General features: G+C 41.3%; 1 protein-coding gene across 2 annotated transcripts in view; it reads left to right on the top strand.

The window, feature by feature from the left end:
- Positions 1 to 18,395, top strand: part of LOC144692586 (uridine-cytidine kinase 2) — a 41,899-nt gene extending 23,504 nt beyond the window's left edge. Inside the window, exons 5-8 of one of the 2 annotated variants that reach the window (XM_078561599.1) lie at positions 7,190 to 7,287; positions 11,614 to 11,662; positions 15,309 to 15,370; positions 15,465 to 15,604. In XM_078561599.1, the coding sequence (XP_078417725.1) occupies positions 7,190 to 7,287; positions 11,614 to 11,662; positions 15,309 to 15,343 (182 nt within the window). In that variant the 3' untranslated portion in view covers positions 15,344 to 15,370; positions 15,465 to 15,604. Of the gene's footprint in view, positions 1 to 7,189; positions 7,288 to 11,613; positions 11,663 to 15,308; positions 15,371 to 15,464 lie in introns of both variants that reach the window. The other variant, XM_078561598.1, reaches the window with a different exon arrangement.
- The last annotated feature ends 3,302 nt before the right edge of the window (positions 18,396 to 21,697 follow it).

Raw genomic sequence — 21,697 nt, 5'->3', positions numbered from 1 at the left:
ATGAGTAGGGCCAATCAGGGACCATAGAGGTAATCTGTGTGTGGACCCGGAAGACATGGGTACAGTCCTCAATGAATACTTGGCGTTGGCCTTCACAATGGAAAAGGACGATGCAGATATAGACATCAGGGTGGAGGACTGTGAAATATTAGACGAAATTAGCATGGAGAGAGAGGAGGTACTAGTGGGTTTAGTGGCCTTAAAAGTGAATAAATCCACAGGCCTGGTTGAGATGTATCCAGGCTTTTGGGGGCAAGGGAAGAGATATCAGGGGCCCTGGCAGTAATTTTCAAATCCTCTCTGACCACAGGTCAGGTGCCAGAGGACTGGAGGACTGCTAATGTTGTCCCATTATTAAAAAAGGGGGGAAGGGATAGACCAGGAAATTTCAGGCCAGTCAGTCTAACCTTGGTGGTGGGGAAGTTACTAGAAAGAATTCTGAGGAACAGAATATACCTGCACTTGGAGAGACACGGATTAATCAGGGATAGTCAGCATGGATTTAAGGGAAGGTCGTGTTTGACAAATTTGATCGAATTTTTTGAGGAGGTAACCAGGAGTGTTGATGAGGGTAATGCATTTGATGTGGTCTACATGGACTTTAGCAAGGCTTTTGATAAGGTCCCTCATGGCAGACTGGTCAAGAAAGTAAGAGCCTGTGGGATCCAAGGCAAGTGGCATACTGGATCCAAAATTGGCTGCGAGACAGGAAGCAGAGGGTGAAGTCTGTTTTCAGTGGTGTTCCACAGGGCTCTGTGTTGGGGCCCTTGCTGTTTGTAGTGTACATAAATGATTTGGACTTACATGAAGGGGGTATGATCAAGAAGTTCGCGGATGACACGAAAATTGGTAGGGTGGTAAATGAGGAAGATAGCCGTAAACTGCAGGAGGATATGAATGGACTGGTCAGGTGGGTAGAGCAGTGGCAAATGGAATTCAACGTGGAAAAGTGTGAGGTAATGCACTTGGGGAGGGCTAACAAGGCAAGGGATTACACTATGAATGGTAGGACCCTAGAAAGTACTGAAGATCCGAGGGACCTTGGTGTGCATATCTATAGATCCCTGAAGGTAGCAGGGCAGGTAGCTAAGGTGGTTCAGAAGGCATATGGGCTATTTGCCTTTATTAGCCGAGGCATAGAAAACAAGAGCAGGGAGGTTATGCTGGAACTGTATAAAACAGTGGTTAGGCCACAACTAGAGTACTGCTAGAGTAGAGTGCAGTTCTGGTCACCACATTATAGGGAGGATGTGATTGCACAGGAGAGGGTGAAGAGGAGATTTACCAGGATGCCTGGACTGGGGGGTCTGAACTATGATGAAAGATTGGATAGGCTGGGGTTGTTTTCCATGGAGCAAGGAAGGTTGAGAGGGGACCTGATAGAGGTGTATAAAATTATGAGGGGCATAGATAGGGTGGATAGGAAGGCACTTTTTCCATTAGTAGATGGGTCAATAACCAGGGGGCATAGATTTAAGATGAGGTAGATGGCTAAGAGGGGAGTTGAGGAGAAATGTTTTCACTCAGAGGGTGATGGAGGTCTGGAACTCACTGCCTGAAAGGGTGGTTGAGTCAGAAACTCTCGTAACATTTGAGAAGTATTTAGATATTTACTTGTGTTGCCAGGGCTATGGTGCAAGAGCTGGAAAATGGAATTAGTGTAGTCAGATCTTTGTTGACTGGCGTGGTCACATTGGGCTGAATGGCCTCCTTCTGTGCTGTAGACATCTGAGTCTATATGCTATGTTTGTGAAAGACAGAAAATCTGGAAAGGTTGAGTACAGTTTTTTGTTTTGCCTAAAATGAATACAGAAGATTCTGCAAATACTCAGCAGGTCTGACAGCATCTGTGGAGAGAAAAACAGAGTTAATGTTTGAGTCGAATATGATTCTTCTTCAGAACTGAAGGAGGGTATAAATGTGATGGGTTTTATGCCATTGAAAAGAGGGAGGAAGAACAAAAGGGGAAGTATGGGATAGGGAAACGGTTGGGAAAAATTAAATGACCAAGATGTCATGGAGCAAAATGCAAGGGGAGTGATGATGTTTGTAGTAAGGAGACAAAGCATTTGTCCAGAGTGAGTGTAAATGCCAGAATAATGAGTAGTTCTGTCCGATGCAGAAACATGAAAAATAAGATTAAGACCAGCACGTGATATAAAAACACAATCAAAATGGGGGACAGAGTTCATGGTCTGAACTCTGTCGAGCCCAGAAGACTATGTGCCTAATCAGAAGGTTAGGTAGGTGCTGTTCCTTGAGCTTGCGTTGAACTTCACTGGAGCATTGCAGCAGGCCGAGGACAGAAATGTGAGCATGGGAGCAAGGTGGTAAATTAAATGGCAAGTAACTGGAAGCTCGGAATCATGCTTGCACGCTGAGTGGAGGTGTCCTGCAAAGCGGTCACCCAATCTGCACATGACCTCCACAGGAGACTATGTTGTGAACAGCAAATACAATATACTAAATTGAAAGAAGTACCAAGTAAATTGTTGCTTAACCTGGAACGAGTGTTTGAGGCCTTGGACGGTGAGAAAAGAGGAGGTAAAATGGCAGATGCCACACCTCCTGCAATTGCATAGGAAGGGGGTGAGATGTTACGGATGTTTGAAAAGTGGACCAGGGTGTTGCAGAGGGAACTGTCCCTTCAGAATTCTGAAAGGGGAGAAGAGGGGAAGATGGCATCATGCTGAAGGTGGCGGAAATGGCAGAGGATGATCTTTGAGTGTGGAAGCTGTTGGGGTGGAAAGTGAAGCCTATCGTGGTTCTGGAAGGGAAGAGAAGGGATGAGAGCCAAAGTGGGGTAAATGGGTTGGGTGGTGTTGTTTTGCTTACTCTATTTTGGAGGAGAAAAAAAACTTAAAATCTCTTTACCTATTGCCTCCATCTTGTCTAATGGTAGGCAGTAGTGCCCTGTAATTAGTTCCAAAGATGCAGAGTAGAATGTAGCAAATGAACGATCACCACCATCCCTTTGGTGTGAAGCAGCATGATAGGCTTTCAGAATGTGACATACCTGATTGTTGGAGGGAAGCAATCATCTGGCTTCCATTGCACTACCTGGAGAAGGCATTGTGCAGGATCCAGCTGCTGACGCATCTTCTTGGCAGCACCATCACCTGACTGGACCCTGTACATCTACAGATGGTTGCTGTGGGGCTTACTTGGACCTCATGTTTGGCTTATTATTGAAGAGGAGAGAGTTTGATTTTGTTTATTGAACACAGTAAAACTTCAGACAAAACAACTATTTGGAGCACAGTAAAGCATGAAGGACACGAGATACGACTACCAAGTGGATGCTAAGTAACAGTGGTTTCTCAGTTTTGCAGTATGATTGTCAGAGGCATTTAAGACATGGTCAGATTCTGAAGCGGCCCTAGATGAGACGGCGGTATAAGTTACACCTCTATAGCATGAGCTCTGATTTTTTTTTTTCATTCATTTATGGGATGTGAGCTTCGCTGGCTGGGCCAGCATTTATTGGCCAACCCTAATTGCCCTTGAAGATGGTGGTGAGCTGCCTTCTTGAACCGCTGCAGTCCATGTGGTGTAGGTATACCCACTGTGCTGTTAGGAAGGGAGTTCCAGGATTTTGACTCAGCGACAGTGAAGGAATGTCGATATATTTCCAAGTCAGGATGATGAGCGACTTGGAGGGGAGCTTCCAGATGGTGGTGTTCCCATCTATCTGCTGCCCTTGTCCTTCTAGATGGTCGTGGTCATGAGTTTGGAAGGTGCAGTTGAAGGAGCCTTGGTGAATTCCTGCAGTGCATCTTGTAGGTGGTACACACTGCTGCTACTGTGCGTCAGCGGTGGAGGGAGTGAATGTTTGTATGTGGTGCCAATCAAGTGGGCTGCTTTGTCCTGGATGGTGTCAAGCTTCTTGAGAGTTGTGGGAGCTGCACTCATCCAGGCAAGTGGAGAGTATTCCATCACACTCTTGACTTGCGCCTTGTAGATGGTGGGCAGGCTTTGGGGAGTCAGGAGGTGGGTTACTCATCACACGATTCCTAGCTTCTGACCTGGTCTTGTAGCCACAGTATTTATATGGCTAGCTCACTTCCGTTTCTGGTCAATGGTAATGCCCAGGATATTGATAGTGGGGGATTCAGAGATGGTAATGCTGTTGAACATCAAGGGGCAATGGTTGGATTCTCTCTTGTTGGAGATAATTATTGTCTGACACTTGCGAATGTTACTTGCCATTTGCCAGCCCAAGCCTGGATATTGTCCAGGTCTTGCTGCATTTGAACATGGACTGCTTCAGTATCTGAGGAGTCGTGAATGGAGCTGAACATTGTGCAATCATCAGCGAATATCCTCACTTCTGACCTTATGGTGGAAGGAAGGTCATTGATCAAGCAGCTGAAGATGGTTGGGCTGAGGACACTACCCTGAGGAACTCCCGCAGTGATGTCCTGGAGCTGAGATGACTGACCTCCAAAAACCACAACCATCTTCCTTTATGCTAAGTATGACTCTCAACCAGCGGAGAGTTTTTCCCTCTGATTGCTATAACTCCAGTTTTGCTAGGGCCCCTGGATGCCACACTCGGTCAAATGTGGCCTTGATGTTAAGGGCAATGACTCTCACCTCACCTTGGGAATTCAGCTCTTTTGTCCATGTTTGAACCAAGGCTGTAATGAGGTCAGGAGTTGAGTGGCCCTAGCGGAACCCAAACTGGGCCTCAGTGAGCAGTTTATTGCTAAGCAAGTACCGCTTGATGGCACTGTTATGACCCCTTCCATTACTTTACTGGAGAGTAGACTGATGGGGCGGTAATTGGCCGAGTTGGATTCGTCCTGCTTTTTGTGTAGAGGACATACTTGGGCAATTTTCCACATAGCCAGGTTGATGCCAGTGTTGTAGATGTACTGCAACAGCTTGGCTAGGGGTGCGGCAAGTTCTGGAGCACAAGTCTTCAATACTATTGCTGGAATATTGTCAGGGCACATAGCCTTTACAGTATCCAGTGCCTTCTGATATCACGTGGAGTGAATCGAATTGGCTGAAGACTGGCATCTGTGACGCTGGGGACCTCTGGAGGAGGCCGAGATGGATCATCCTCTCGGCACTTATGGCTGAAGATTGTAGTAAATGCTTTAGCCTTATCTTTTGCATGGATGTGATGGGCTCCTCCATCATTGAGGATGGGGATGTTTGTGGAGCCTCCTCCTCCAGTGAGTTGTTTAATTGTCCACCACCATTCACGACTTGGTGTGGCAAGACTGCAGAGCTTAGATCTGATCCATTGGTTGTGGGATCGCTTAGCTCTGTCTATCATTTGCTTATGGCATGCAAGTGGTCCTGTGTTATAGCTTCACCAGGTTGGCCCCTCATTTTTAGGTATGCCTGGTGCTGCTCCTGGTATGCCCTCCTGCACTCTTCATTGAACCAGGGCTGATCCCCTGGCTTGATGGGAATGGTAGAGTGGGGGATATGCTGGGCGCTGAGGTTACAGATTGTGTTTGAATACAATTCTGCTGCTGCTGATGGCCCACAGCGCTTCATGGATGCCCAGTCTTGAGTTGCTAGATCTGTTCAAAATCTATCCCGCTTAGCACAGTGATAGTGCCACACAACACGGTGGAGGATATCCTCAATGTGAAGGCGGGACTTGGTCTCCACAGCGACTGTGCAGTGGTCACTCCTACCGATACTGTCATGGACAGATGTATCTGCGACAGGCAGGTTGGTGAGGATGAGGTCAAGTATGTTTTTCCTTTTTGTTGGTTCCCCCACCACTTGCCACAGACCCAGCCTATCAGGTATGTCCTTTTAGGACTCAGCCAGCTCAATCAGTAGTGGTGCTACCGAGCCACTCTTGGTAATGGACATTGAAGTCTCCCACCCAGAGTACATTCTGCGCCCTTGCCACCCTCAGCGCTTCCTCCAAGTGGTGTTCAACATGGAGAAACACTAATTCATCAGCTGAGGCAGGGCGGTACATGCTAATCAGCAGGAGGTTTCTTTGCCCATGTTTGATCTGATGCCAGGAGACTTCATGGGGTCCGGAGTTGATGTTGAGGACTCCCAGGGCAACTCCCTCCTGACTGTATACCACTGTACCGCCACCTCTGCTGGGCCTGTCCTGCTGGTGGGACAGGACATACCCAGGGATGGTAATGGTGGTGCCTGGGACATTGTCTGTAAGGTATGATTCTGTGAGGATGACTATGTCAGGCTATTGCTTGACTAGTCTGAGACAGCTCTCCTAATTTTGGCACCAGCCACCAGATGTTGGTAAGGAGGACTTTGCAGGGCTGACAGGGCTGAGATTGCTGTTGTCGTTTCTGGTGCCTAGGTCAATGCCGGGTGGTCCGGTTTCATGTTTTCTGAGATCACCTGAGAACCTGATACCCAGCCTACACGTTTTTCAATTTTCTCTTGTATTTTATTGTTTTTGCTTTGAAGTTTTGACAATCTACTATTTACTTGAACAATACTCATCTGGATTCAGCTTGTTCCTGTAGGCGTGGAAATATTGTTTTCTGTTCTAAGGAGAAGTCCTTGTTTATGTGACATTCCATCACTGGAGTTTAAAAGTTGAAGTTCACTAAAACATTGCCTGATGTCACTTTGGCAAGTCAACATTTTTGTCATGTGATTTGCATAGAGCAACTGGCCCAATTGCGTAAATACTATTAATTAAAAGATTTAGATTTTCACTCGCGCCTTGATTACAATGCTGGGCAAACTGAAAGTGGAGTGATAACACCGCAAAACTGTGGAATGTCTTTAAAGCATTTTGTATTTTAAGTTTAGGCTTCTGTAATTAATACTTTATAAATATTAATTTGCATGTGGTATGGTGGGGAACTGTTCCCTACCCCCTTTGTTTTCATTTCCTTGAGTGGGCTGAGATTGGGTGCTCCCTTTGAGTTTCAAGCCTGTGGCTCCTTGGGCTTGTGCTGAAATATATTGTGCAACCTGTATGCAACTTCATAAATGTATGCACATTTGACCTTTCCTGTAAATGACCAAATATTAAACAGTATAAAGCAATTAGTTATACTGCTGGCTGAAAGTTGCAGACTTTCACATCTTGAGAGTAATAAAGTAGAACATGGTTAACTAAAAATTTAATTAGAGAAATATTACTGTTTTGTTTTGAGTGCTGACTTTTGAAGTGAATATTTCTCAGTTTGCAACTCTACAGTAAGCATTGTCTCTTGTTTTGTTTCAGTATTAAGAGACATCAGCGAAAGGCAACGGGACCTAGAACAAGTTTTAACACAGTACATAACATTTGTCAAGCCAGCTTTTGAAGAATTCTGCCTCCCAGTAAGTATGACGGAGCCATCAATGTAATATTCAGTTCAGGTCCTATAATGTGGAGTGTTAAGCAACCACTCTGCACGAGCATAACTCCCCGTTCCCTCTTCATAGTATGGAAGTTTAGTCATCTTGTTGCTTTTACCATTTGTAGCTTATTGTTTAATTTCTGTTACTGAAGCTGCCATGACTGAGTAGTAAGTGATTTAGTGAGTTTGCTAAGAGACAAGATTTGTCAGTAAAATGTGCTTTTTAAAATATGGTTTTAGTAAAATTCTGTAGGATACAATGAAACTGATACACCAAATATATGGAGCTTGAAATAGTAGAAAGCATTTGGCAGTAAGGCAAAAGAATTTGCTGTTTTTAATGAGAGCCAACAATCACCATAGTTCCCGGGTGGGAAATTTGAATATATTGATAGCTATCTTATGACAAATATCTACAATTCTAAATCATATATATCAGAAGCTATAAGCTTGGCTATGATGGTCCTCATAGTTGAATAACAGCATGAATTTGACACCGTGTAGAAACATGAACCTCCAAACAGCATTGAATTGCTGTTGTATTTGGCCTGCATTGATAACCAATATCCGTGTCATGATTAAATGGGTAATGTACAAAATGGGTGAGATTTTTAACATGTCTGGGCCCTAGGGGTATTTACCCTTTCCTTCCAGATAGTGCAGTTGCATTGACTTCCAATCTATTCATTATTATCATCCACTCAAGATTAAATAAAGCTTCCAAGAAAATAAAAATCTTGAACATCATTATTTTAAACCCCACTAACGCCTTAAGGTGTGTTTAAGAAGCTTCCAGGGTGTCAGTTCAACATTACCCAACCCCAAAATGCATTCATGACTCCTCCATGGTCTGAGAATCCAGGATACATTGTGTACTTTTTAACATATTTTCACATGTCCCATAGGAAAATGTTTTCTAATCCCTGTTCAATTATGCTTGTTTTCAGTTTTGCATCCTATCACTGTGGGCACAATTATTTAAATATTTATTTGAAAACTTGGCTCATATACTTTCTTAGCCAACTCCATTTAAAACTGCATTCCCAGGGTTATGATTCCTTCTCTCTGGACTGTGCCCAAATTTACATTTGCAGTGTTATAGAAACTGCTTCTGGCATTATCAGTTTTATATAGTTAGAATAATCTGTGTTTTGTAATCTGATACCCTTGAGAAATGTCCAGTACTTAAATAGCCTGGTTGATAACAGACTTGACTGCTTAATCAGTCCAATCCTTATCCTTCCTTTCCACTACTGATTGGAAGCCCATTTATTGTGTAGATTTCCTGCCAAATCAATAAGAGTTGACCCTTAAAAACATTTTCTTCACATTGCTTGACCATCGAGCAATTTATAGTACTGGAGAATTGTATAAACAGGGGATCTTGATGAGCTGTAATGTTTGCTGTTTATCCTTGCAGCCTACTGTATATTGAGCAATATTTTCAAATCCATTAGCTAATGGTCATCGTTCCAAAGAACTTCCTTCTCTTTATAAACGCTCTTGTGCAGAAATGCTTTCTGAGATATTAAGTAAACTGTTATCTGCTTGCCTTTGTCTTTTGTGGTTACCATTTGAAAGAAGATTAACAGGATATGAGCTATTGCTGCTTCAAAAAAACATTGACTGCCTTTTATGGCCTTGGCTTTTTAGGTGAACATAGTTTAGTAGCTTTTTAAAATGCTCTATTTATTTTCCATTACGGGCCTTATTATTATTTTCCATCATGTGCCTTAAAACTTCTAAAAGGCCTAGTCATGTACCCAAAGGTACAGCACGCAGCAAAAGCCCTTTGTTGTCAGCAGGAATGTCATGCTTGGAATGTGGGTCTGTTGAAATACAGACGACGTGAAAAGAAATCTGGATTTCCTGTTGTGATACTGCAAGCTCTTTAAACACCTTGAGGCCAGTGAATCCCAGTACAAAAGCTACTCTGATACTGTAACCAGATAGTGCAGTTCTGGGATTTTACTTTAAAATCAAACCATTCTAAAATATTAGCCTCTTCTCTTGCCAGCAGCAAGGGTTCTAAATGAAATGTGATTTGACTGTCTCAAGGCAGCCCCAGAATCCAAACTATTTACATAGAATTTACAGTACAGAAACAAGCCATTCATTGTCAATGTTTATGTTCCACGTTGGCTCCTCCAACTCTCTTTACTTCATCCCACCATATCAACATTTCTCCCTATTCCTTTCTCCCTCATGTACTTGGCTAAATGCATTTATATTATTCACTGAGGTAGCAAGTTCCACATTCTAACTACTCTGAGTAAAGAATTCCTCATTTAGATTTAATAGTGACTATTTTATATTTATTCTCCCTCCCCAACAAATGGAAACATCTCTGGGACAGCCCCATCAAACCACATTTACAGGTCACCTCTCCTCTTTTTTCTAAAGGAAAAGAGCCATGGCTTGTATGATGATAATTGCAACTTTTTGTTCTGGCAACATCCTTTAACAATCTCTTTTTTGCACTTTCTGCTTCTATGTCCTTTCTGTAATATGGAGATGAGAACTATGCAATCTGTAATTCAGCAATAGTAACTTTTTTTTTCCATAATCATGATGCATTTCTTATTGACCTTCCCTGTTTTGAGTCACTTTTTACTGTGATATTTCTGCCAGTGGCTGCATAACCTTTTGAATCCAGGAAATATTGGAGACCCATGTTTTTAGTGGATCCCATGTGCTACTATTAGATTAAATACCTCTGCACTTGATAAACAGAGCTAGTTGCACCTTGTGGCTATTCCTTTTTAAATCACCCAGGCACTGTTGTTAGTAAAATTGAGGAATATGTCTAAATTTTCATTTCAAAAATGAATTGCAGCGTTTTTTAATCTGTCATGACATTATATCAACGTGTCCTTTTTACTCATGCCTGCTGCGAGAAACAAAATACATGTTAAGTGCTGGTCCAAGGTAGAGGTGATGGAAATGCCATCTAACAGACCTTGATTTAAGAATAAAAGTAGCAAACTAAGTGAGCTGTGGTACACTGAGTTCACATATCTGAATGCTGCTGAGGGCACTAATTAAATGCAAAACTACAGACAGTTTTTGTTTCATGAAGTTTTGTTCTTTGTAAAGCTGCTCAAACCCTATATTTGCATTTTTAATTACATTAAAAATAAATTGCAGGACTAGAATGTGCTAGATAGATAGAAGGTGTCAAATTGACAAAGAATAAAACAAAGTTTTTACCAACATGGTTACTTCAGCTACAGAGAAACCTCTTTTTTAGAAATGAGGCTTTATTTTATGCTTTTAAAAATTGCTAACCACATTAGTTGCCCACATTTTGTGCAATTATAGAGGCATTTAAAGGGAGGCTAGAGAGAAAAAAAGATTTGCATTTGTATATTGCTTTTTCACAATCACCGGCGGTCTTGAAGCACTTTACAGCCATTGAATAGAAGCGTAGTCACCTTTTTGTAATGTGGCAGTGAATATGCACACAGCACACTCCCACAAACAGCAATCTGATAATGACCAGACAAGCTGATGATGTGATGCTGAGGAATAAATATTTTCCAGGACACTGCTCTCCCCCATTTTTCTTCAAAATAGTGCATTGGGAGTTTTTAATGCCCACCCAACCAGGCAGATGGAGCCTTGGTTTGTCTCATCCGACAGTGCAGCAGTCCCTCGGTATTGCACTGGAGTATGAGTCTTTGAGTTTTTGTGCTCAGACCCTGGAGTGTGACTTGAGCCTAGAACCTTGTGATTTGGAAATGAGACAGCTACCAACTGAACCACAGCTGCCACAAAAAGGAGATGGGAGAGAAAGGAATGGAAGGATATACTGATAGGGTGGGAGGGGATTCATGTGGCGCATTAATACTGGCATAGACCAGTTGGGCCAAGTGGCCTGTGAATTCTATATAATTGTAAAAAGAAAGCTTTTGCGTACAGTGACTTATGGAGTTTTACTTTCAAAGATGTTTGTGACATGCCATGATACTACTGTAAAAATGCATGTATTATAACTTGAGCAAGTTATTGTTATAAAATATTTTTTAAAATAATCTTTAAAGGTGTATTTTGTGTCATGACTATCTAAGTAAGCTATATAATCAAGAACAAGATTCTTTTGATGTCTAAAACTCCATTTTATGTCATCAGTTCCCAATATGCGGTTCTTCACTTAATAACAAAAGCCTTAACTAGTCCCCCTTTTAACTATGCTTCATCCATCCTACTGCATGCATGCCACATGTATAAACTTGGGGCTCCTCCCTATTTAACCTATTATGACTTTGTGATACACCACCAAATAAACATTATTTTTTCAAAACAGACTAAAAAGTACGCAGACGTCATCATTCCAAGAGGAGCAGAAAACTTGGGTATGAAGCTTCTCATTGCTTTTAATACTGTTTATAGAATCCCTCCCCCTTGAAGCAGAGTAGCTGTTTCATAGTTTACTACTAGCTGTTGGGTGAAATCAGTTATGGTACTTTGAACCTTTTTTGCTTCCACGTATCTCCTAACAAATCAACATTGGTTTACCGCCTGGACTTGAACTTCTAATACTGAATTTAGTCATAGTATTTTAGGAGAACCATCTTGACGGGGTATTGGAAGTGTTCAAGTCATGGACTATGATGGTAGTATGTGCTGAAACTAGGATAATGAAAGTCTCATTCCCAAATTCATGTTATGTTCAGCTGGCACTCCAGATTGGTATCCAGTGCAATCCAATACATTATTTTTTAGATTACACCAGAGAACTACTTCATGCCCCCATAGTCTATCCATGGAGTGATCCATTATCAGAAATCTGAAATGGCAGGTTTTGTAACATCAGATGAACACACTATTTTGCAACAATGCTGCCGGGCCCTAGACTCCCCAACCAGCGGAAATATTTTGTCCCTATGTGCCAAATCTGTTCCCCATAATACCATGCAAACTTCAATCAACTCTTCCTTGACCTTCTAGTTTTCACCAAATACAATCCTGGTTTGTATAATTTCTCTCCCTAGGTGTCTAGGTTTATTCTAGTGAATCTGGCCGCACTCCCTCTAAGGCCAGCATATCCTTCCTACGGTGTGGTGCCCAGAACTGCTTACAGTATTTCAGGTGTGGTGCGACCAAGGGCTTTGAATACCTGCAGCATGACTTCCAACCTCTTGTTTTCAATTCCTCTGGATGTAAAAAAAAACACATTTCATTAGCCTTTTTTTGATTATTTTCTGTATCTGTCCATGGCATTTCAAACGTCCATGTACCTGCACCTTTATGATTTCTAGCCATTAAAACCATGGAATGGTTACAGCACAGAGGGAGGGAGGCCATTCAATCCATCATCTCCCTGCAGGCTCATTGTAAGAGCAACTCGCCTCGTCCTACTCTCCCTTCTGGAAATCCATTTAAATAACAACCACAGGCATTCTCCTGTCCAGTACTTTAGTCACCTCTTCTTTGAAAATTTCAATACGAATCACCGGACGTGACCTACATCTTTAAAAATGTATGCTGGCTATCTCTGATCACCTGAAAGTTTTCAAGGTGTTCAGTCAATCATCCCTCATTTCCTGAAAACAAATGTTAAGCTATAATTCTGTAATTTCATCATCCCCACCTCCCCCCCACCCTCTCCTTTCTTAATAGCAGATTACTTCTGCAATTCTCTATACTAAAGGACAGTTCCCGAATAGAGCACTTTGGAAAATTATAATTAGGGCATCTTCAATGTTCTCACCTACTTTAAAACACTGGGATGCAAACCATCTGGAAAGATCAGCAATGCAAAATCCACCTAATTGAGCTGCATTGGATGGTTGAGTCCATAACCCAACTGCAGCCACAAAAATGGTAGCTGGCAAACTGCTGAATTTGCTGCTTCCATCACCGTGGAAACGCTGCTGCTTGATATTTTGTGCAGAATATTTGCCCTGATGTGTGGGTGAGAGTGGAGGCAGGCAGACGCATAATTCCATACCTCTGGCCAGCTTACCGCTTTGCCAGCACCATCCTGCCTCCCCAAGCCATTTTGCTGAAGGCTGGTTCAAGGGAGGAACGGCCAGCCCACCTGCAAGTGGCAGGTAGCTTGTTTAGATTGTGAAGCCAATTATCAGGTTGATTGGAATTTCCTAAATAAAGGTAGTTTTGATATTTGAGCTTTAAACTTTTTTGAATTTAGACAATTTTAAAGAACTGATTTTTCCTTCTGCCAACAGCATTGCCCACCCCCTAATACAATAGTTCCTGTATAATATGAGCAGGGTGTTGAGAAATCCAGCTAGACCACCCCAGAAGGATATGTTTCAGACAGAAGGGCTGTCGTCACCTGTCCGTAAACAGAAAAGTGTTTTTTGATTTGCCCCCCCTTTTATGAGCAGTGGCATATTTCACGACCCTTCGGTTTTGATGTGATTCAATTTTCTATTAATAATCCCACAGCAAACTTGGGAGGATGAACTCCAAGGGTTAGTTTATTTGCACACACTCAAAATGCAGGAGGAGGGCTGTAACGTTGCCTCCTTTGCATTCATACCATAAAAAGATGGATGGAGAAAAGAGAGATTTACAGTGCAGAGACCACAGAGAAAAGAAATATTGTTTCACATGGGTTCCAGAGTCCAGAATCAAATTTTAATGAGGTATTCCTTCACAGAGATCAGCAAGCTGAAAACTGATGCTATAAAATTCACTTTTTTCTCATGGTGTTGACTTCACACGATGAGAGACGCATGCAGAGATGACTCAGTCTTCTTGGCAATGATACAGAATTTCCAGCAAAAGCAGTGTAGATGGAGCCAGGTGTCCAACCTGGGTCAGAGCTCCTTGTCTGTGAGGCTGCTAGTCCAATGGTTTAAAAAAAGCAGATTGAGGCTTTGCAGTTCAGCAAGGCAATATCACTGGTTCCACAAGCCAGAGGCCCATGTCACACGACTCCCATCTCCCCACACTCTCTTTGACAAAGGATATGTATCCCTCATCTGGGTCCCCGAGATTGTTAAATGTCTCAACCGTTAAGAATTGAAAGGAAGATTGACAGGCCCTTTGTCTTAGCAGATGAGCAGATTCTTGTTGGCCAGCCTGGGTTATGAAATGCAGATGGTCTTTGTATAGCTCTCTTTTGAATTTGGTCTGTGCAGCGCTCGGTGTGTGTGTGTTTGTGGGGGGGATGCTCCTTAGTGGCTCTTCAGGGATAATAAGGTACGAGTTTCTCTGATACTGCAAGGTAGCTTCTTTTGTTCAGGGTCACAGACAGACATGGATTCAACCGTTTTTAGTCTTTGCTATCTCAGAAAATTCAAACTGGACAATGAGCATATCTCTCTGATTTTTTTTAAACAAATATACAGGTGTGGTCTTAATCCCTCACAGGTAACATTCTCACTTTATATGCAGTGAAGACAAGTGTCCTACATTCCCAGCTGCTGAACAACTCAATAACATTGCGCATTGGAGGAATAATGCTATATTGAGAGAATTCTTTATAATGTGGGAATATTAATTTTAAATAAACCTGAAAAGTTATGAGTGCATTAATGAAAGGAGCTCATGACCACCTCAGATTTGAACATGTTGAAATGATGGAATAACTCGCCAGACTGAGCTGTAGCTTTTCAGTCTGAGCAGATAGCAATTCTGAAATTTATGGAGTACTAATACTGTTTCTTGGGGAAAAATGCTTGCTAATACATAGCATTCAGCATGCTGGTTCATGAAGTAATCTGTCTTGTCTTGGCTGAGTGTTCTACCTCTTATTTGATTAGGCTATGCCGATGCTACTTTTCCATAGATCTTGAAGTGCTTGTTTTAGCTAGGGCAAGAATTGTGCTTCTACCACCCTATCAGTTGTGCTATAATGTGAATGGAATAATTTTAACCAGTAATCATCATCCACGTGTTTATGTCTGTTGCATTCCCTCAAGGATTCATTTATCTCTATCCATTGCATACCTGGAACAGTAAATTAGAATAAAAGTACTTTTTATTTAAACTCCAGTCAATGAAAATTATAAAATTATTTGTTTAAAGGTTTCATGGCGGCAAGAGGGAGGCAGAGGTGGTGATGGAGGGAGTTTCTGGCAGAGGAACTAGTTAAGTGTATATCATTAGGGGCTTAGTATACACAGTGATATATTAGTATTAATTACAGTTTATTTAAAGAATTCTTCCAATTCTTCCCTCCAGTCGCCATAAACCTGATAGTGCAGCATATCCAAGACCTTCTCAATGGTGGGCTGAGCAAGCGTCAGAATGGTTATTTGAATGGCTACACTGTTTCATGCAAGAGAGACACTTCGGATTCCAACAGCAGACCACACTGACCGAAGGCCAAGCAGTAGAAACCCTCTACTGAAGTTTAGCATTGACTTACTATTTACTGTTTCTGGGAAGGGGAAGCCAGCCAACGTCTTACAATATTTGTTCAAAATAAAATTATGGCTTTACTTTTTCTGGCGACAATACAGAATTCCCTCTGAAGCATTTAATTTTGCCAAGTGAGTTTTTGTCTATTGCATTAACTTTAAAAGAAGTGACATCCTGCTTTTTGACAGTAAGTTCTATTAAATGTTTGTGCTCAAGCATCTCTGACTAAGAAATACAATCCAATAATGGAATACATTTGCATTTTAGTTTGGAAATGTAAAAAATGAAGGCAAATCTTGTCCTGTTGTGATCGCCCTTTTGTCGAATGTTTGCTTTGGGAAACAAATTAAGAGCAAAGTGTTCACTGTTGCGACTATAATACAGAAATCTGGATATTAATGCCTGTGTAGCAATATTTAAGAGACATACCGTTATTGAACTTCACTGCACTGAATGGTTTTACCTTCTAACCCATGATGTGCCAGTGGATTGATTTTTGATGTAAATTGCAGATACTCCTGGGTAGTTTTGAGGGAGGGGGTGACAGTGTTTGCAATTCAGCAGTGTACCTTAAGGAGGTGGGGGTTATTACCCCAATAATATTTATATCTGGAGATCTTGCCTGAATGCAAAATGCATTTGTGATACCTGTGGGGGTGGCGAAAGGGAGATTAAATTCTTCAGTGGGTTAGGAATGTACTGGGCCCAACACTAAAGTGTTACAGTAAAATATCACTTCTGAAAAAGGTGATATTATTGAATTGGACTTGTTTGACTAAAAGCGATTGTTCTTTAATACCTGCAATTTCTAAGTCACTGATACTTTTTGTTAAGCCATCATTCACGTTGAAAAAGGTTAAACTAATAATGAGAAGATGGATTTACTATGTATTTGCAGAATTTTTTTCAAAAGAAAGATCACAGGATAATTACGAAGGAGGAAGACCAAACAAGCCATATTAATTCAGCTATCCAGAAAGATCTTCACTCCCCACTCCACTTCTGCATTGACAACATCCAGTTTTTTTAAAACGAAATAATTCTGGGATTTTGTGCCTCCACTAACTTCCCAAAAGTCCAATCTCTTACACTCAGTTACTCCTCTTTCCTGATAGAGGTCTTAAAATTTGCCTTTTTAATAGTTAGAACCTTTGTCCCCTCTTGTCCATTTAAAAAAAAAAAGTCAATTTAATAATAAGGTTTACCTTCTCCTTATTCCTTTAACTATCTTGTTGCCTGGACTTGATCACCTCCAGTTTTCAGTAGATTAACTCTATGGTCTGAATCTTTTCACTGGAACTGGAAAATGAGTGGACTCTCTTAATGCAATCAAACAAACGAGGTAACAAATTCTGTCTTTGTTTTCCCCCAAATGACACCTCCCACCCACCCCTACCCATTGAATTTCCATTACACTCACAACTACTTTCAATTCCTATCTGTGATGAAAGGTTGCACCCAACCACAATCATTTTTTTGCCTTTTACAAATTCTAAGCAACTTTTCTGCATATTTCCAGCATTTTGGGTCCAGATTTGAAATTTTATTACTTGTACAGTTTTTTTAACGCAATGTCCTGTGCTCAAAATCAACTGACTGATTGATTCTGCTCCAGAATCAACCCACATGTTAAAATGCATTGATGACATAGTTTTTTTTAAAAGAAGTTCAGGATAAACCAACACTAACTTTTTTGTTTGAATTTCAGTTTCAATGCTAAGACATATATTGGGCCTCTTTAGTGTCAACTTTCCATGTTTTCTTTGGAGCATCGAGTGCAGGAATTTAGGAGTTAACATTAAATACCAGTAGTGCCAAGCCATAAAGAGTATTTTCGAGTTATTGAGTTGAAAAGCAAATGGCAGCTCTGAGTGTAGTAGATGCAACTAATGTTGCCTAAAGCAAGGCCTACATGTGGAAGGATTATAAATGTCAGAATATTTTCTCTTTACAGGGAATATATAGTGATATGGGTTCATATCATTCATGTATTGGATCATTTGTGTTTCTCTAACCCTCTGCTCCTGGGAATCGATATAAACATCACTGTTCTTACTAAAATTGTGATCAGTTAATCTTTAACCAGTTTCCTTATTAATAGTTGTGTATGTCGACGTTTTTGTTTGAAAAGATGGAAAGATTAAATGCTTGCTAATTCTACTATTTGAAGCTTTGCGTAGATTGCCTGGTCCCACTCTAAAATACTCAAAATAAAAAGAAAAAGTGCTGAAATACCCATAAGGGTCATTGATGTGAAATGGTAACTCTGTTTCTCCCCACAGATGTTGCCTGAGTATTTCCAGCATTTTCTGTTTTTGTTTCTGATTTCCAGCATCTACAGTATTTTGCCTTTGCCTAAAATACTTGAATTTGGCTTTGCTAGTGGAAAGACCAAATGCCTACAAGCTTATGTTTCGGCCAACTTCTGAACTGTTACATATTTTCAGGGTTTTACTGGCTACTACAGAATGGGGAGTTAAACTTGAAGTAGTTGAACAGTTCTACTGTTCCGTTTGACCAAAGTGGTCCTTTCTTGTTTTGTCATGGTGCAGGTAACCTTTTTTTTGTTGTTGGTGAAAGACTTGATTTGAATTTATTTTCTTAAATTTTGTTTTCACTACTTCCCTTTTTATTCCCACCACCTCCAGTGCTTTGTAATATATTGTATGTTAGTCCACTACCGTAGAAAGTTGGGGAATAAAGGGACTCTTGACGTGGTGTACCTGAATAAAATAAGCATTTTCTATGGAATATCATGATGTTTTGTCATTTGTTTAACCTCAATCAAAGTTAACTACTTATTCCCTTAAGGGGCTGTCTGTATTTTGTCAGTAAGAAGCTTACTTTGAAGAAGTTCCACTGTTTTCTAAGGAAGAAAAATTGGAAAAAGGAGCCATTACTAGAAGTACAGGTATCCCCATGTAAAGTATGTTCCAATAGCGTATTTTATTTTTGACGTTAGGGAATAGCGCTGCCTCCGCTTTGCGCTGTTTCTGCACATACGCACTCTTTTTTTCCCGTTTGCCACCTCTGGATTCCCTCCTGCTCACTGACCCTCCTGTTCACCCATCTCCTGTTCTCTCCTCCCTCCCTCCCTCTCGCTGCCCCTCTCCCAAGCCCTTGCTCACAGCAAGGATTGGGAAGAGAGGAGCGCCAAATGAGAGTTAATAAGAAAAGTTTGGGCCAATTAGATTCAAGGCAGCCATTGGGTTGTAATGTAAAAGTTACAGGTCAGGAACATAACCTACCCTTATTACAGGTTTTCTTATGGGAAAGTGATTTCCATTCAGCATGTTGTTATTTTTGAAATGAATTAGGAGTGCTAAACAAGGTATAGTATATTCAAGCTCTGCAATTTTCTTTCATTCCTATTTTTGGAAAATAAACTTTAATAACTTCACACTATGGAAATGTTGGTATCTATCCAATTACACACTCTCTCTCTCTCTCTCTCTCTCTCTCTCTCTGTCTCCACACCCCCTATCCCAATTTTATGATCTCCATATTGCCGATAAACATCGTTGTGAATGCACACAGGACATAACTATATAAAGTTGCCAATGCCAGACTGGCAGAGTCCAATTTTAATGCATTCTTTGTCCTTAAGCTTTGTTTATTATCAAAGCAAATGCAGATCTCACAGGAAATTGATGACTTTTCAAGTTTAAAAGTCATCCAAAATGAGATGAAAATATGCCTCTGGTTGGTTACCTGTAACAATCACAGCATCAGTTATGTATGGATAAAATCCAAGACCAGTTAATCATATACCATTGCTGAAGTCCTTCTGCAGGATTTTAACTACAAAGCAGTATTATCAGTGAACTGAACTTCTGGCATGGAGAGATTCCAGGTGATAGATAATGTGTTAAAGAAATACTGGAAATAACAGTTTGAGTCTGATAACACACAAGTCAGCACTAAGATGACCTATTATGTTCAGGAAGTAGTTCCAGGACATTTTTGTTAGTTATATCAACTTCATCATTCCTGAGTGAGAACACCTTTTCCCCCTCTTACTATTTCAATTACTATGAAAATCTGAACAAGCACTTTCAAACAGGTTATCAAAAATCTTTTACTCCAAGAGCACTCCATCAGACAGGTGGAAAGATTTATGTGAGTTCAGAAAAAGTCACTTCTCCTTTTGCTAATCTACAACATAAAATCTACAAGTCTGAACTGCATCAAACTCATTAAGTTGTTGAACATTAAGCTTTATGATGTGTATGCTTTTACAGATAGGACTGTTTCAGAGCTGAAGGAATTACTTGTGCCCATGTTCCTTAGAGCAACCAACAATCTGTTGTAAATCACCTCCTCAAATATCATGAGGAACAATATCAAGTGCCATAGAAAATGTGTTTCATGTTATTGTGAAAAGTTTGATCAACTACAAATCTATTATCCACGAGTTCCTCATCCAGGTTTCGCAAGCTTCATCTGCTTGGCCACATCCAAATGTGAGTACAGCTTTAATGTTCAAAGGAATCTGGAATGAGCTTTGGATTAACCTGTTGAGCACCAATCCTTGAAGAAACTATGGCAGAGTCAAATGCATCTTTCCATTTATACAGGAGCAAGCACGCATGGCACAGGAACGTTTTCCTGCACCATAGGAACCAGCCACTCAACAATGCTATCATTGCTAATCACATAGATTAAGTACAAATTAGGAACAGAAGTGGGCCATTAGCCCCTCAAGCCTATAATGGTCTTCTGTTTTATTTTATCTTAAATACAACCATCCACCTTGGTTCCATAACCCTTAATTTCAAAACTGGGATGGATATTTTCAATCTGCCATAGAGCAGGATTTTTCGGATGGTGGGGTTTCTCGCCTCACTGCCTACAAAGTCGGCGGGGTGATCGTGGTAACCCCACAGCCATTTAATGCTCAGAGGGCACCCATACCTGAGAGTTGTCAGCCTATCTGATTGGCTGTAGTCTCAGTGGCAGCAGTGGTCAGGACTGGGACTACAAACAGCCCTCAGATTCTGAAGCCCAGGACCAGGTAAGTGCAGGGGTCCCACAGGGGGGAGGTGAGGCCGTGGTGGTGCCGGGGTATTGATGGAGAGGCCCAGCGGGAGGGAGCACAAGGGACAGACCTGTGGCGTGTGTGGCTGATGTGGAAGGGGGGCTATAATTAATTGTTAGATCATATTATTGATGCTTTGTTCCTTAGAAATACAGGAACTTTATTGAGAGTAATATTACAAGTTGGTCATGTTACTCCACTCAACTGCATTTTTACTATACTGCAAAACTGGTGTGTCGTTCAAATTTTGATGCTATACTAGCTTTAATACTCTAAGCATCTTCTTCAAGCTTAACTCTTTTTTCAAATTTACTTTTTTATACATAAGCTTGATCTTTTTATGTAAGCTTTTCCAACATTATGTACAAATCTAGTTATGTTGTTAATAAGAAGGCAGAGCTAGAACTTCCAGTCACATAGAACCTTATTGTGGCTTTCAGAAAGATTCCAAAAGTGCTTTATATACAATTAATATTCACAGCACTGTTACGGTTATGTGGGTGAATCTGGAAGTTGACACTCTCTCACAAACAGTATTGAGACAATTGAGGAACCATAACAACATTGAGAGGTCAAGGACAGGCGGAGGCCCCCTCAAACTTCCTAATCACGATGATGAGGTACGAAATGGATGCATTGGAGCTGGAGAGCCACCACCCACCTTGTTCAGCCGGTCGTGGAGAGGCAGAGGTCTCTGATGACGGTAAGAGTGCAGTGCACAGAGGTGAGTGTCGGATTGTGCAAACATTCTTGTGTAGTCTCATCATTAATGGGACCCTCAAACCTGGAGCTCCCATTGATCATTGAAAGATGATGGCACCATGATGCAGATCTCCATTGTCTCACCAGGGTGCCTGGCATGCACAGTGACAGTGTGATGACTTTAACTAATGACGTCCTTGTTCTCCCTTTTAGATTTGCCAGCACGCACTTGCTCTCTGGACCCCGAAGAACCACCCTTGACGCCAGAGGACCACTGGGCTTCAGATGCACCTGCATCATACCTGCTTTCTGA

The sequence above is a fragment of the Cetorhinus maximus genome, chromosome 17 (genome assembly GCF_964194155.1).
Source record: "Cetorhinus maximus chromosome 17, sCetMax3.hap1.1, whole genome shotgun sequence".
In the NCBI taxonomy this organism is placed as follows: Eukaryota; Metazoa; Chordata; class Chondrichthyes; order Lamniformes; family Cetorhinidae; genus Cetorhinus; species Cetorhinus maximus.
This window is presented reverse-complemented; position numbering and strand designations above follow the sequence as displayed.